General features: G+C 43.8%; 1 protein-coding gene across 1 annotated transcript in view; it reads left to right on the top strand.

Moving 5' to 3' along the window:
* The first annotated feature begins 1927 nt into the window (after window positions 1-1927).
* Window positions 1928-15490, top strand: part of MYL10 (myosin light chain 10) — a 74476-nt gene continuing 60913 nt past the window's right edge. The window contains exon 1 of the mRNA XM_073565620.1: window positions 1928-1977. Within this exon, the coding sequence (XP_073421721.1) occupies window positions 1975-1977 (3 nt within the window). The 5' untranslated portion in view covers window positions 1928-1974. The remainder of the gene's footprint in view (window positions 1978-15490) is intronic.

Here is a 15490-nt window from a genome sequence, read left to right as displayed (position 1 = left end):
GATAAGTTCCTTGGGGGGTCTAATTTCCAAAATGGGGTCACTCCTTCCGTTCTGAGCTCTGCCGTGTGCTCAAACAGTGGTTTAGCCCCACATACGGGGTATTGGCGTATTCGGGAGAAATTGCACAAAAAATTTTGTGGTTCATTTTCTCTTTTTACACTTGTGAAAATAAAAAAAAATGGTTTTGAAGTAAAATGTTTGTGAAAAAAAGTTAAATGTTTATTTTTTCCTTTCATATTCCATTCATTCATGTGAAGCACCTGAAGGGTTAATAAACTTCTTGAATGTGGTTTTGAGTACATTGAGAGGTGCAGTTTTTAGAATGGTGTCACTTTTGGGTATTTTCTGTCATATTGACCCCTCAAACTCACTTCAAATGTGAGGTGGTCCCTAAAAAAAATGGTGTTGCAAATTTTGTTGTAAAAATGAGAAATCGCTGGTCAACTTTTAACCCTTATAACTTCCTAAAAAAAAAAATTATGTTTCCAAAATTGTGCAGATGTAAAGTAGACATGTGGGAAATGTTATTTATTAATTATTTTGTGCGATATCACTCTCTGATTTAAAGGCATAAAAATTAACAGTTTGAAAATTGCAAAATTTTCTAAATTTTCACCAAATTTTGATTTTTTTAACAAATAAGCGCAGATCATATCTAAAAATTTTTACCACCATCATGAAGTACAATATGTCATGAGAAAACATTGTCAGAATCAGTAGGATCCATTGAAGCGTTCTAGAGTTATGACCTCATAAAGTGACACTGGTCAGAATTGAAAAAATTGGCCCGGTCACGAAGGCAAAAACAGGCTCGGGTGCGAAGGGGTTAAAAGCTTTTTCTCAGATTTAAATATCACAGAAATTTAATCCACTCCACGCAATAGTGTATGGCTGAGTAATCTATTCAAGGAAAGTGTTTCAACGATTTTTGGGTGTGCTATATAACCAAAAAAAGCACGTAATACTTGATGGTTCAAAATATATTACATTTTTTCAGCCCCCACAAAAAAACTGTAGCTATAAATTTGCCAACGGACTGTGCAGGCCTATTTGTTATCTACAAACTGGATTATGTCACTCTCCCTGCTCTTGCGACTCTTTCCCCCGTCCATAGGCTAAATGCAGATTGTATGTGATACAAACGATTAGCCCTTTGAAGAACTGTTAGTATGATGGCTCAGCTTTAGCACAAGTATCAACACTACAGGCCTAGACAAGCACTCTCTCCCTCCAATACGAAATGTCACAGAGCTGTGCAATGTGTGCCGAGCTAGGTAGCGTCTGTCCTTTTATAATCCCTGAAGATGTCAGATGGTCAGCCAATCACAGTAATACCACAACCAAGGTAGCTATGGCATTACAGTGACTCACAGACAATCCTCACTTGCTTATTTGCTGCGTAACCAGCGCCAAAATGAGGGGCGAGGATTTGACTTTTACATCGAGCACTGCCCATTACTCGCCTAGTAGCCAGCACATCCGAGCACCATCATACTCGCATGATAATCGAGTATCACTGTGCACGTTCACTCATCCATAGTAATTATATATAATCTTTTCAGTTTTGTTGCCTGGAAGAGTTAAAGAGAACATTTGAATATGGTCCCAGGCACCTGTTATGCCTGTATCAGTATTAGATCACATTGACTGCTTTCTTTTATCTTTACACCATTTGTTTCTAAGACATACTGTGAAGTCTTTCATTCACAGCTGTTATTCCATGTTTACAGGTGCAGAAATATTCCAAATGAAAAGGCTTCCCATAATCTATTTGCATTTCTCTGAAAAACAATGGCCCCAGGGACAGATGCCTTGGATAATTCTGAGATCCAGTTACTGAACTTTTCCGACCTTACATCTATTGTCTAAACTTGGAACAAACGTATTTAATCCCGAGTGACACTATAAAAAGACAATCATGGATCCAGCTGGCTTGATAGTTGTCACGGAGGAGGGCAAGGGAGCAGCAGCAACATGGTAAGACCTACTAGTAAAATGTATACATTATTTTAATTTCATATTGTCTATCACAATGTGTACATTTGGGGATGAGTATGTTTGGTAAGAAGTTAATAAATATGTTTTTATAGCAAACATATGCTCTGCTTAAATCATGTATGTGGCCTACGTCAGATGTCCGCCATGAATATTTGTTTTAGTTCTGCATGTGAGAGGCCTTTTCAAGGTATATCAACATATTCTGTCCAAATGTCTAGGAAAAGGACACAATTTTACCTTACATCAGGTGGAAGTATATATACATAAAATCTGTATCAGTGACTGTATGTCAGGGGCATTTTTTGCTATATATGCTGGATGTACAAAAGTTTATGTCAAAGTTTTCCATAACGTTATAGTGTTGTTGATGGCAAGAATAGTGCAGTACACTGTACAGGACAAAAATATTAAAAACCCAATGGAATAAGTTCCAAAAAATTATGATAATTTAATCTCCTGTTCATAAACCAGAGTTCAGAGTCATCTAAGAATATGTCCCCATGGTTCTGACCAGTTCTTTACAGGAGCAATTATTTGAGAATCATCAAATGAGAAAGAATACAATTGCTCTGACAGATATTAATCATGAACAATGTTAGCTCAGAACTACCTGTTATAGATTGTTCATCATTTTACAGTGGATAGGAGTGTAGGGAACTGTGTGTTTTTGTTGTTTTTTTTTAAAATAAATTGTTGTAAAGTTTTAAAGAAATAGAAGGGGGTGCCTCATCAACCATTCCAAGCACAGAATTTTGTGTATTAATTCTAAAAAACAAAGGTTTACATGATTATTTTTCCATCAATCGCTGCTGGTCACTTGGTGGTCTGCTATTGAGCCACTCCTTGCTTTTAGGCTATGTGCACACGTTGCAGATTTTAATGCGGATCCGCAGCGTTTATGGACGAGCTGAATTGCACCAAATCTGCAGTATAGTGCACAGGCAATGTTAGTCAATGGTAAATTAAGAATTGCTGTGCACATGCTGCAAAAAAAATCCACGCGGAATTGCAGCGTTTTTTCCCACAGCGTGCCAATTCTTTTTGCGGATCTGCAGCAGCGGTTTTTAGTCTGGCACATATTCTCTCTCTCCCAGAAGCACAAGGGGCAAAAATTCACAGACCAGATCCATTCCCAGTACCACCTAACAAATCCTCACAGCAAAAACGCATTACAATTAGCATGAAATTCGCAAGCGTTTTGCCCAGCGTGTTTTGACAAGAGATGCAGATTCTGTGCAGAAAATTCCACAGGCTAATCTGCAACGTGTGTCCGTACCCTTAATCCCAAATACGTATTTGATAAAAGTTGTCCAAACCTGCCAATTGTCAAAACCTTCCAAACGCTAGCCAACCACCTAGTACCTCACTATTGTCACCAGATTATGCTGGGGGATGTAAGGATCACGAGGGTGGAATTCAATAATCTGATCCTTTTGTTCAGTGGAGGCATAAACCATTGCTAGATGAATCTCTCATAGGAGTGTGAAGAAGTGTATGGGGGAGATGGGAGACATGGCTATCGGTTGAACAATAGTTTGATTGACAGCTTGGCCATCTTTACTCAGGGAAACAAACAATCTATTAGGCACTTATCTAATTTGGTTTGTCCTTTTTAAGGAGCAGTCATTGTCCCTTCAACAGAAGGGAATGAGTGTGTACAAAATGTTAGCATTCTATTAATATGGATTATGTGCCATAGTGCTTATAATTTTAGTATTGTCACATCACTGGACCATGTTAGTTACTCATTCATATCAAAATTCAGGGTCTGTAACACCCAATAATTGTGAGACAAAGAGATCTGATCTTGTAATAAACGTAAAGCAATTTTACACTAACCATTAGGCTAGGTGCAGACAAGGGTATTTTTTGTCATCCGAGAAAATCAGATCTATTATACTAATGACACTCTGATCAAACTTTCTTCACAGTATGATCAGAGTGGGATCGTAGCATGATCCAATTCTTTCAGATGAGGAGAAGATAAAGAAAAAAAATGTCTCCATCTTCTTCATTGTGCCAGTGTGCTGAATTCGGAGTGTACTCAGATATCATCCCATCATTGACTTACTTGGCCGAGTGCAATCTGAATATTGGATCAAAGTTGGGCATGCAGTGAATGTTTCTTCGGACAGCCTCTGTCCGAGGAAAAATTTGAAGCTGTGTATGGCCCCATCGAGTAACCTTGGTCCGAGTACGATGCAATGTTTTGTCAGCTCACACTCGGACTGCTCCTCTGCACCTGCCCTAATGCTGTATCCTAAAATGAACTTCCATAAAACTAGACAAAATCCTACAAATGCAATAAGCATAATATAACTTTGAAACTTCCCTAGATATGTTACCTATAATTATGAGTAATGACTTAATCTTTCTCAGAGATGCTTAGTGGAATTATTTTTTTGTAGATAAGAAATCATCAAGCAATATAAGCTACACTCAATACAGTTACGTATCAACAGGTTTTATTGAACCCTGAGGCTTTAAACTAATGTACAAGGAGCAAATGCTTGTGTAAATCCATGCTATATAAACTTGTTGATACTTATTTTTTTTTTTTATTTTTAATTAAAACTAATTACTTTCTTGTACAGCCCTATCTGATATGCTTTACGTACATGTTAAACAATCACATACCATCAAATATCACCTAGTTTTTTTGGTACAGAATATAGTTACTATTTCATATTTTTCCAATTGTTTTAACCTAAAGAAGCACTCCCAAGATTCTTTTTATTTGCTAAACCTGTATTTAAACATGTTTTCTGTAGTGTAGGGGAATAAAATACTTACTGATCTTTCCCTGTTTCCAGTGGCATTTTGGTCCTCTGCTCATTTGAGTGATTTGCCAGAACACACTGCGTTTTTTGTTTGAGCCGGAAGTCGCTTTTACACTGTTATTCCATGAAGCTTTGTTCTGACGATTAATAGACTTAAATTGTAAAAGCTATTTATCCTGTGTGATATGATGAGAAGGAATTTCAAATGAGTGAGAAGAGCACTGGACCAGCGCTGGAAGCGGGAGAAGACGGAAATCGGTAAGTATTTTATTGCACTACATACACACCATTTATTCAGTGGATTAGCTATATTTGTCTGCTAGTCTCCTTACTAATGAGCAGGTACTGATGAAATTGGAATTTTGAAGAGTATTAGTATATTTGAAAAATTAGCAGATTGCAGTTTGCTGTTTAAAACAGCCAGCACTCTGAAGGGAATCCCGTGTATCTGAGAATTCTCAATTTGTAATGCGAATATCCAGAGCAACAATACAGAAGAAATGTAATCCAGATCGTCAAGAAAAGGCACCAAGGCTCCTGATGTAGAGTACAAGACATGGAGCAGTTTATTCACTCAAATTGTCACATTTTGGTGTTGACTTAAAAATTAAGGGTTAATAAATTAATGCACATTTTCTGGACATAAGTCATCTAGTTCAAGTTATTTCCTGAAATATTGTATAAGGCAACAGAATCATGATTTTAATCTTCTCTCAATATGACAAATTTCTTTTAATCTATCAGTTCACAAAATGTTATCTTTCAATCCATCTTCTCTCTATCCATCTATCTGGTATTCAGCTTCTAAAATCTTTTGTTTTGCAAGGTACATCCATTGAGAGTAAAGAGTAGAACTTTAAGTTTTTTGGATGAAAGCATTGACCTAGGTTGGCCTCCGTGTTTGAAGTTAAATCTGATTTTGTTCCGCAGGTCAGAATTAATTGGGTGATTTTGAGATTCTTTTTTGTGCATTTATTTTTTTCTCCTTCTCTGATGGATGGAAATGGATAAAATGCTCAAAAATGAAATAAGTATATTTGTCTTAGCATTAGAAGGATGTGGAAAAAGCTGATAATTGTTTTTATAATCCTCTAGAAATGTTCAAGTAGTAATTATGTCAAATGAACTCTGCTGGGAATTTGTTCTTTCTGATGTCTGAAGGGATTCTTCAATATTACAGCAATGTTGAAGGCTTCGTAATATTTCAAATGGTTGGTAAATCTACTTTCAAAGGATTAGTCCATACAAAAGCGGCAGAGTGAAAATAATTACACGTTTAGCGTGAGCTGTTGGATACTGACAAACAGTAATGACGTGTGCAATGAGACCACACAAATTTACAGAGCGGAGGCTGTGTTGTTTTAAGTAGAACACTGGAATGTAACTGAGGGTGACATAAAAGTATTCTCTATTTTTATATTCGGTAAGCCCGGGGAGGGTTTATTAAGCTTGGCGACACTTTGGACTGAGCAGTGTATGCAGGAGGATTTTGGGGGCAGTGATTCATATGTCTGAAAATAGATGCTCTCCTGATAAACTGTCTGGAATTTACCACCTGAGCTGAGAAATCAACATGTCCCTGTAAAAATAATAGACATCACAGAAAAAGAAAGTTCATGGCAGAATTTTCTAGGAAGAGTCCTTGAAGTTCGAGACAGTCTGGAGTTTAGTTTTAGGATGTTAGACATTTGTGAGCTGTGGGAGTTTTTTTAATAACCTTTTTTGGCATACTTCATGAGAGTTTCTCATTTTAAAGATGCTCTTGAGGTTTTCCATTTAAATTAATTTTTGTGAAAAATATAAGTAATAGCATAGGAAAAGATGGACTTGACTACTGCCGTGCTATATATCACTTTAGGCCAGGATCACATCACGATTTTGCCATATGCCAGGGCTTCTGTCTGAAGCCTTTAAAAACGAGATTTAGACGTATCCACCGGCGGGGCTATTGGGTTTCATGAAGCAGACAGAGTATGGTCTTATACAGTAATAATGTCACCCAAATGGGACCTTATAGTAATTAAGGGATTCTTCAATATTACAGCAATGTTGAAGGCATCGTAATAATTCAAATAGTTGTTAAATCTACTTTTAAAGGATTAGTCTCAGCTATCCAGGTAATAATCTTGGCCAATATCATGTATTAATGCATTGTCAGGGCCCCCATCATGTCATAATGTTCCCCATCCTGTAATAATGTCCTTCATCTTGGCCACTATCATGTAATAATGTCATGCCCTGGCCCCATCATGTAATAATGCCCCACATGCTGTAATAATGTCCTCTCTCCTAGCCTACTCACTTTATTATTGGATGGACTAAATAATTCTATATTTGCAAAGATTGTACTTTTAAGTAGAGTTGAGCGACTTTTGGTTTTTTAGGGTCGCGTTTCGTTTCGTGAAACCCGACTTTTCCAAAAGTTGGGTCGAGCAAGATCGTCCGATTATAGGGAAAAGTCGGGGTCGTCCCGAAACACGAAACCCAATGTAAGTCAATGGGGAATAAAAGTCGGCAGTGAGAGGAGGACAGGAAACACACCTACAGTGCCCATTTGAATGCCAAAAGCATCAATTCTTCTTACTTAAGCTTGTCAACCTTAATTAACTTCATAATACAAGTTACGCACTGAAAAATGGGGGTTATTTAGCTAAAGTTGTGGGGGGGGGGCTGGCTCCAGGTTTTCATGTGCCCTGGGCGAAAGAGCGCCCCTTTAACACATACCAAAACTCATCATGCTCCGATACGGCAGAGAAATAGCGGCATAGTACAATGAAAAATACTTCACTTTTTACATCTCATGACGAGGCCCATCTATTTCTCCATACAGAATCATTGGTCCCATATAATGTTTGAAACAGTATATGATGAGCTCCACATAATGCTACAGTATATGTTGGTCCCCATGGATGAAGCTCAACTGTCTTATGGGCCCAAATAATGCTCCAAACATAATGGGCCCCATTTCTAATGCTCTAGTGTATAATGGGCCCTGTAAATGCTGCTCCAGTGTCTGATGGCCACCTTTGGAATGTTCCAGTGTATGGTGGGCCCCATCTATCATTCTCCAGAGTAACGTGCTCCCCAAAAATTGCTGTCCCAACATTGAAAACAATCAAATAAGTCTCCTCGCTAGAGAATCCCTGTACTAGTCTGGACTCCTCGTCGTCCCCATCTTCCATCTCACTGCACAGTATTTCAACCTTGCAAGTGCTGTGATCCTGAGCAAGCAAGGGGGCCCACTCGTTGGCGACGGCACTGGCACAGGGCCCCTGATAGTACGGTGGTGTGTCTGATGGCGGGTGGGCCGAACCTGCACTTTCATCTGCAGCTTCCTCTTTGTCACCGTGTAAGATGGAACTGTATATGGGAAGGGTAACCTGAGTTTCATCAGGGTCAGATTCAGGCCGTGTAGCGTGCGAGGGGAATGTAGTGGTCTGGGTCAATGTACCAGCAGATTCATCGAGCAGTGGCTGGGCATCAGTGCACTTGTGTCGCCCCCAGGAGTACGGTCGCCACAGTGGCATTACCTTCCTCCTAGGGAGTGTGATGTCATGCTTGGGAGCAACGAAGGATCTCTCTAGCAGGTTAACTGATTGGGCGGCGTTATTCCCACGAGTCATGACCCTCCAAACAGCGTTCATGAAGGCAAATTGTTTGTTTTACGTGGGCAGTATGGTTGCAAAGCTGAACCTTAAAGGAATGTCCAGAAGGGCACCACCAGGAGTGGAGCCTACGGTTAAATTCGACTCCACCTGGGAAACCTCAACCATGCCAGCTACAGAACAGATGCACACATTGCAAGCTTAATTCCATTAACGAACGAGACTCCGTCATGCCCCGCGGTCCGAGTCCGGCTTACTAGAGGGACACGTGAGGCTCTGGAACATGAGATTGGCCAATAACTGGTGTGTCATGCCCTTACATGTCCGTGGCTGCATGTGCGCTACACTGAAAAGGCCAGCGTTTGTCGCTTACAGGTGCAGATAACCCGCTGAACAACGTTAGTGATGGGGATCACTAATTACAATTATTACCCGCGAACAATGATTTCCCAGTAAGTGCAGGTCAACTGCAGTTCCGGAATTAGGCCTAACCGTCATTCCTGAAAAAATGAAAAACTTACGTGTGCAAACCACAGGTGCTGTAGCTTGCTTAACAGCTCGCCAGCCGTTCTCACGCCCAGTATGGATTGCACGTGATTGCACAAAGATTAGAAAGGGTACCGTATCCCCGGATAACATGTATGGATAGCGTACACATTCAAAATATATGTCTCAGGAGGCAGGCTCAGACGGTGTTAGGCCCAGTATGGATTGCACGTGATTGCACAAAGGTTAGAAAGGGTACCGTATCCCCGGATAACATGTATGGATAGCGTACGCATTCAAAATATATGTCTCAGGAGGCAGGCTCAGACGGTGTTAGGCCCAGTATGGATTGCACGTGATTGCACAAAGGTTAGAACGGGTACCGTATCCCCGGATAACATGTATGGATAGCGTACACATTCAAAATATATGTCTCAGGAGGCAGGCTCAGACGGTGTTAGGCCCAGTATGGATTGCACGTGATTGCACAAAGGTTAGAAAGGGTACCGTATCCCCGGATAACATGTATGGATAGCGTACACATTCAAAATGTATGTCTCAGGAGGCAGGCTCAGACGGTGTTAGGCCCAGTATGGATTGCACGTGATTGCACAAAGGTTAGAAAGGGTACCGTATCCCCGGATAACATGTATGGATAGCGTACGCATTCAAAATATATGTCTCAGGAGGCAGGCTCAGACGGTGTTAGGCCCAGTATGGATTGCACATGATTGCACAAAGGTTAGAAAGGGTACCGTATCCCCGGATAACATGTATGGATAGCGTACACATTCAAAATATATGTCTCAGGAGGCAGGCTCACACGGTGTTAGGCCCAGTATGGATTGCACGTGATTGCACAAAGGTTAGAAAGGGTACCGTAACCCCGGATAACATGTATGGATAGCGTACACATTCAAAATATATGTCTCAGGAGGCAGGCTCAGACGGTGTTAGGCCCAGTATGGATTGCACGTGATTGCACAAAGGTTAGAAAGGGTACCGTATCCCCGGATAACATGTATGGATAGCGTACACATTCAAAATATATGTCTCAGGAGGCAGGCTCAGACGGTGTTAGGCCCAGTATGGATTGCACGTGATTGCACAAAGGTTAGAAAGGGTACCGTATCCCCGGATAACATGTATGGATAGCGTACACATTCAAAATATATGTCTCAGGAGGCAGGCTCAGACGGTGTTAGGCCCAGTATGGATTGCACGTGATTGCACAAAGGTTAGAAAGGGTACCGTATCCCCGGATAACATGTATGGATAGCGTACACATTCAAAATATATGTCTCAGGAGGCAGGCTCAGACATGTCAGGCACAGTATGGATTTGACGGCCCAGATTACACATCGGAGGAGCAGGGAGAGGTAAAGATTGCAAATGCTGGGGCCCTGCCCAAGCAAGGGGGGCCCACTCGTGGGCGTCGGTACTGGCACTGGGCCCCTCATAGTACAGCGGTGTGTCTGACGGCGGGTGTGCACCACCACCGTCAGAGACACTTGATTGCACTATGAGGGACCCTGTGCCAGTGCCCGCGCCCAAGAGTCGGCCTACCCACCTGTCCAGGGCAACGGCACTCGCACGGTGTCGTGCGCTAGGTGGTGACCCCGGCCATGGGGGGGGAGGCAGCACAGTTGGGGAGTTTTAGAAAGTGGCATATGTTGATGTTGGACATTCAGCTGATGCAAAAGGCGAAATAGGTCAAGTCCCAGGAAGAGGTGGACCAAAGCAAGCCATTTTTCTGTCACCCTATGTGTCATCAGGGGAAGGTGGGACAAAATCCTTGGAAACCCATGCATGGTTCATTTTAATGAAGGTTAGATCATCCACATTTTGGGTTGACAGACGGGTCCTTTTTTTTGTCAGGATTGATCCAGCTGCACTGAAGACTCTTTCCGATAGCACACTTGCAGCTGGGCAAGCGCGCTCCTGTAAGGCATATTGGGCCAATTCAGGCCAGGTGTCCAGTTTAGCGGCCCAATAGTCAAAGGGGAATGACCTGTGTGGGAGAACATCGATATGGGAGGAAAAGTAGTTTGTAACCATGGTTGACAACTGCTGTCTCCTGTCACTTTCCATCGATGCAGTATTACCAGTTGTGTGAGCGGTATTAGAAAAATCAGTCCACAACATTGTCATGAAACCCCTGTCTCCAACACCACTTCTGCTGTGTGCACCACGAACACCTCTGCCAAGCTGCCCCCGGCCCGTACGGCTCGTGTGAGAACCATCACCGCTGCTGTGTGCTGGGAATGCCTCAAGCAACCGATTTACCAGAGTTGCTTGTTTATTAGCCAATATTAGGTCAAGGTTCTCCTGTGGCATGATGTTTTGTAATTTGCCTTTATAGCGTGGATCCAGGATGCTGGCCAACCAGTAGTCGTCATCGTTCATCATTTTGGCAATGCGGGGGTCCCTTTTTAGGATCCGCAAGGCATAATCTGACATGTGGGCCAATGTTCCCGGTGTCAATGATGCACTGCGAGTGCTGGTTGGAGGAGCACTTTCTGGCAAATCCACATCCCTCCAGTCACGCACAAACCCTGTACCAGACCTTGCCACGCCAACATTTTCACTTGCCCCACGAGATGCATCCTCCTCCCCTAAGTAATCATCCCCATCATCATCCTCCTCCTCCTCTTCTTCCTCCACCTCGTCCAGGAGAGGTCCCTGAGCAGACAATGGCTGAATGTCATAAAGGATTCCCTCCTCCTCTTCCTCCTCATCAACATTGGCTGCAGACGCCTGCTCCTTAAGGTGCGTCAAAGTTTGCATGAGCAGACGCATAAGTGGGATGCTCATGCTTAGGATGGCGTCATCTGCGCTTACCAGCCGTGTGCATTCCTCAAAACACTGAAGGACTTTACAGAGGTCTTTCAGCTTCGACCACTGCACACCTGTCAACTCCATGTCTGCTCTCAAAGTGCCTGGCCGTGTATCCTCCCACAAATGCATTATGGCCTGCCTCTGCTCGCACAGCCGCTCCACCATGTGCAGGGTGGAGTTCCACCTTGTTGCAATGTCGATAATGAGGCGGTGGTTGGGAAGGTGGAGCAATCGCTGCAGCTTCTGCATACGAACGGAGTGTACAGGCGACCGGCGGATGTGCGCGCACAGTCTTCGCACCTTCTGGAGCAGGGCTGTTAACTCCGGATAATTTTTGAGGAAGCACTGCACCACCAGGTTCAAGGTGTGAGCCAAGCAAGGTATGCGGCTGAGTTTTGAAAGGGCTATGGCTGCCACAAAATTACGGCCGTTATCAATAACTACCTTGCCTGCCTCAAGATGTACACTGCCCAGCCATGACTCAGTTTGTCGCTTCAAGTACTCGGCCAGCACCTCGGCGGTATGTCTGTCGCCCAAACACATCATCTGCAACACAGCCTGCTGACGCTTTCCACTAGCTGCTCGATAGGGGGACACATCGTGTGCAACAGTGGCAGCTGCAGATGGAGTGCTCGTACGACTGCGCTCTGTGGACGAGCTTTCGCTTCTGGAGGAGGAGGAGGAGGAGGGTGGAACGCCTACAGCCAACTGTTTCCTATACCGTGGGCTAGGCAGCACTGTCCCACCACCGCTGTCCCCTGTGAACCCTGCATCCACCACATTAACCCAGTGCGCAGTGATGGACACGTAATGGCCCTGGCCATGCCGACTGGACCATGCATCAGTTGTGAGGTGCACCTTTCCGCTCACTGACTGCTTGAGTGCATGGACAATGCGGTCTTTCACAGGATGGTGGAGGGCTGGGATGGCTTTGCGAGAGAAGAAGTGGCGACTGGGTAGGTCATAGCGTGGTACTGCATAGGCCATGAGTTCGCGGAAAGCTGTGCTTTCCACCAACCGAAAGGGCATCATCTCAAACGAGATTAGTTTGGCAATGTGGGCGTTCAAACCCAGTGTACGCGGATGAGAGACTGAGTACTTTCTTGACCTACTCATAGTGTCTGGGAGGGTGAGCTGGACTTGAGAGCTGCATATGGTGGAAGTAGCGGTGGACAGGGCGGACTGAGAGAGGGTTGATGATGGTGATGGAGTTGGTGTTCTTTCTGATGGCCTAGAATCAGTCTTTCGTTGATATAACAGTGGGATTTCCTGACTGCTGTGGCCTTGCAACGACACCTCAACATTTGCTGCTGTGCTAACCGGTGGGCTTACAGTGGGGGAAACAATGTAGCGTTGCTGACTACCTTCGTTGTGATCAGTTGCACATGTGGCACTTGAGGTTTGGTGTTGTGTCCACGCTTGCAAGTGCATGCTGGTTAAATGTCTAAGCATGCAACTGGTATTCAAATTTTTCAGATTTTTCCCTCGGCTAAAGGTCTTTGCGCACTTCTTACAGATAACCTTGGCCTGATCATGAGGATTTTGGTCAAAAAAGTGCCACACTGCACTCTTCCTACTTTGGCAGACATTTTGCGGCCTAGCACGCTGTGATCTTTTGACCCTCTGGACAAGCTGTCCAGCAACTCTTTTGATGTTTGGAACCTGTCTTTGGAGTGCTCCGGGCCTGCCAGATAACAGCTGTTGCGATGTCGATGTCTGCTGTGGATGCTCCTCATCTGAGCTATTGGAAGCAGCACCCTCTTCCCCCAATGGATGCCAATCTGGGTCAACAACTGGGTCATCCATCACCTCCTCTTCTATGTCATGTGCACCTTCCTCTGTGTCACCGTGTATGGTGGTATAGTGTGCGGGAAGGGGCACCTGAGTCTCATCAGGGTCAGAATCTGGCTCTGTACACTGCGAGGACAATGTAGTGCTCTGAGTGAATGTACCAGCAGAATCATCCATCAGCGGCTGTGCATCAGTGCACTCCATGTCAGATTCATCTTGGCCTGGGTAATTCACCATTTCACTTGATAATCCAGGCATGGTATGTGAAAACAGCTCCATGGAGTAATCAGTAGTATGGCCTGCGTCATCCTTCAATCTTGGTTGGGGTGAAGGACACAAGGAAAGGTGTGGTTCATGAACATGAGCCTCCAATGACGACTCAGTGCTTTTACTTTTTACAACTGAAGAAGAGGAGGCGATAGAGCTGGAGGCTGAGTCAGCAATGTAAGACAAAACTTTTTCCTGATGCTCTGGCTTTAAAAGCGGTTTGCCAACTCCTAGAAAACTAAGCGTTCGAGGCCTTATGTAGCCAGACGATGACGCAGGCTCAACACCTCCTGCATTCGGTCCTATTTTGCTCTTGCCACTACCATCAGATCCACCACCAACACCATCATTACCAGCTGCCAACCCCCGCCCAATTCCACGGCCTCTTCCACCAGCCTTCCTCATTTTTGGTAGAAATGTAGACAAAATCCAACAAACTATATAGTATGTAAAACAAGGTACAAGGTGTTTATAGGACAGGGGAGATTTTGAATTTCTGCACACACTTTTGGACACTGGACACTTTTGGATTGTGTGAGGCCCACTGATATCTGAGCGCTATGTGACAGGCTCGATGGCACAGCTGTGACCTAAGTGACTAGAGGATAAGTGAGATTTTGAATCTCTGCACACACTTTTGGACACTGGACACTTTTGGATTGTGTGAGGCCCAATGAATATCTGAGCGCTATGTGACAGGCTCGATGGCACAGCTGTGACCTAAGTGACTAGAGGATAAGGGAGATTTTGAATCTCTGCACACACTTTTGGACACTGGACACTTTTGGATTGTGTGAGGCCCACTGATATCTGAGCGCTATGTGACAGGCTCGATGGCACAGCTCTGACCTAAGTGACTAGAGGATAAGTGAGATTTTGAATCTCTGCACACACTTTTGGACACTGGACACTTTTGGATTGTGTGAGGCCCAATGAATATCTGAGCACTATGAGACAGGCTCGATGGCACAGCTGTGACCTAAGTGACTAGAGGATAAGTGAGATTTTGAATCTCTGCACACACTTTTGGACACTGGACACTTTTGGATTGTGTGAGGCCCAATGAATATCTGAGCGCTATGTGACAGGCTCGATGGCACAGCTGTGACCTAAGTGACTAGAGGATAAGGGAGATTTTGAATCTCTGCACACACTTTTGGACACTGGACACTTTTGGATTGTGTGAGGCCCAATGAATATCTGAGCGCTATGTGACAGGTTCGATGGCACAGCTGTGACCAAAGTGACTAGAGGATAAGGGAGATTGGATTGCTTTTAAAAAAGCAGTTTGCGGAGCAGTGGGTAAACAGCAATGCCAGCCTGTCAGGAAGCCTTAAAAGGCAGCCCAACAACCAACACTACTGATACACCACAATATAGCCTCCCCTTGCACTGCACACACAGTGACTGGTGTGTTGTGCAGGCCAAATTGCTATCAGCAGCAGAAGCAGTTTTTTTTTCTTCTCAGCAGGACAAAAAAAAAAAATTGGGATTGCTTTTAAAAAAGCAGTTTGAGGCCCAATGAATATCTGAGCGCTATGTGACAGGCTCGATGGCGCAGCTGTGACCAAAGTGACTAGAGGATAAGGGAGATTGGATTGCTTTTAAAAAAGCAGTTTGCGGAGCAGTGGGTAAACAGCAATGCCAGCCTGTCAGGAAGCCTTAGAAGGCAGCCCAACAACCAACACCACTGATACACCACTATATAGCCTCCCCTTGCACTGC

This window comes from Dendrobates tinctorius, unplaced genomic scaffold (genome assembly GCF_039654945.1).
Source record: "Dendrobates tinctorius isolate UK_male_01 unplaced genomic scaffold, ASM3965494v1 ptg000016l, whole genome shotgun sequence".
NCBI lineage: Eukaryota > Metazoa > Chordata > Amphibia > Anura > Dendrobatidae > Dendrobates > Dendrobates tinctorius.
This window is presented reverse-complemented; position numbering and strand designations above follow the sequence as displayed.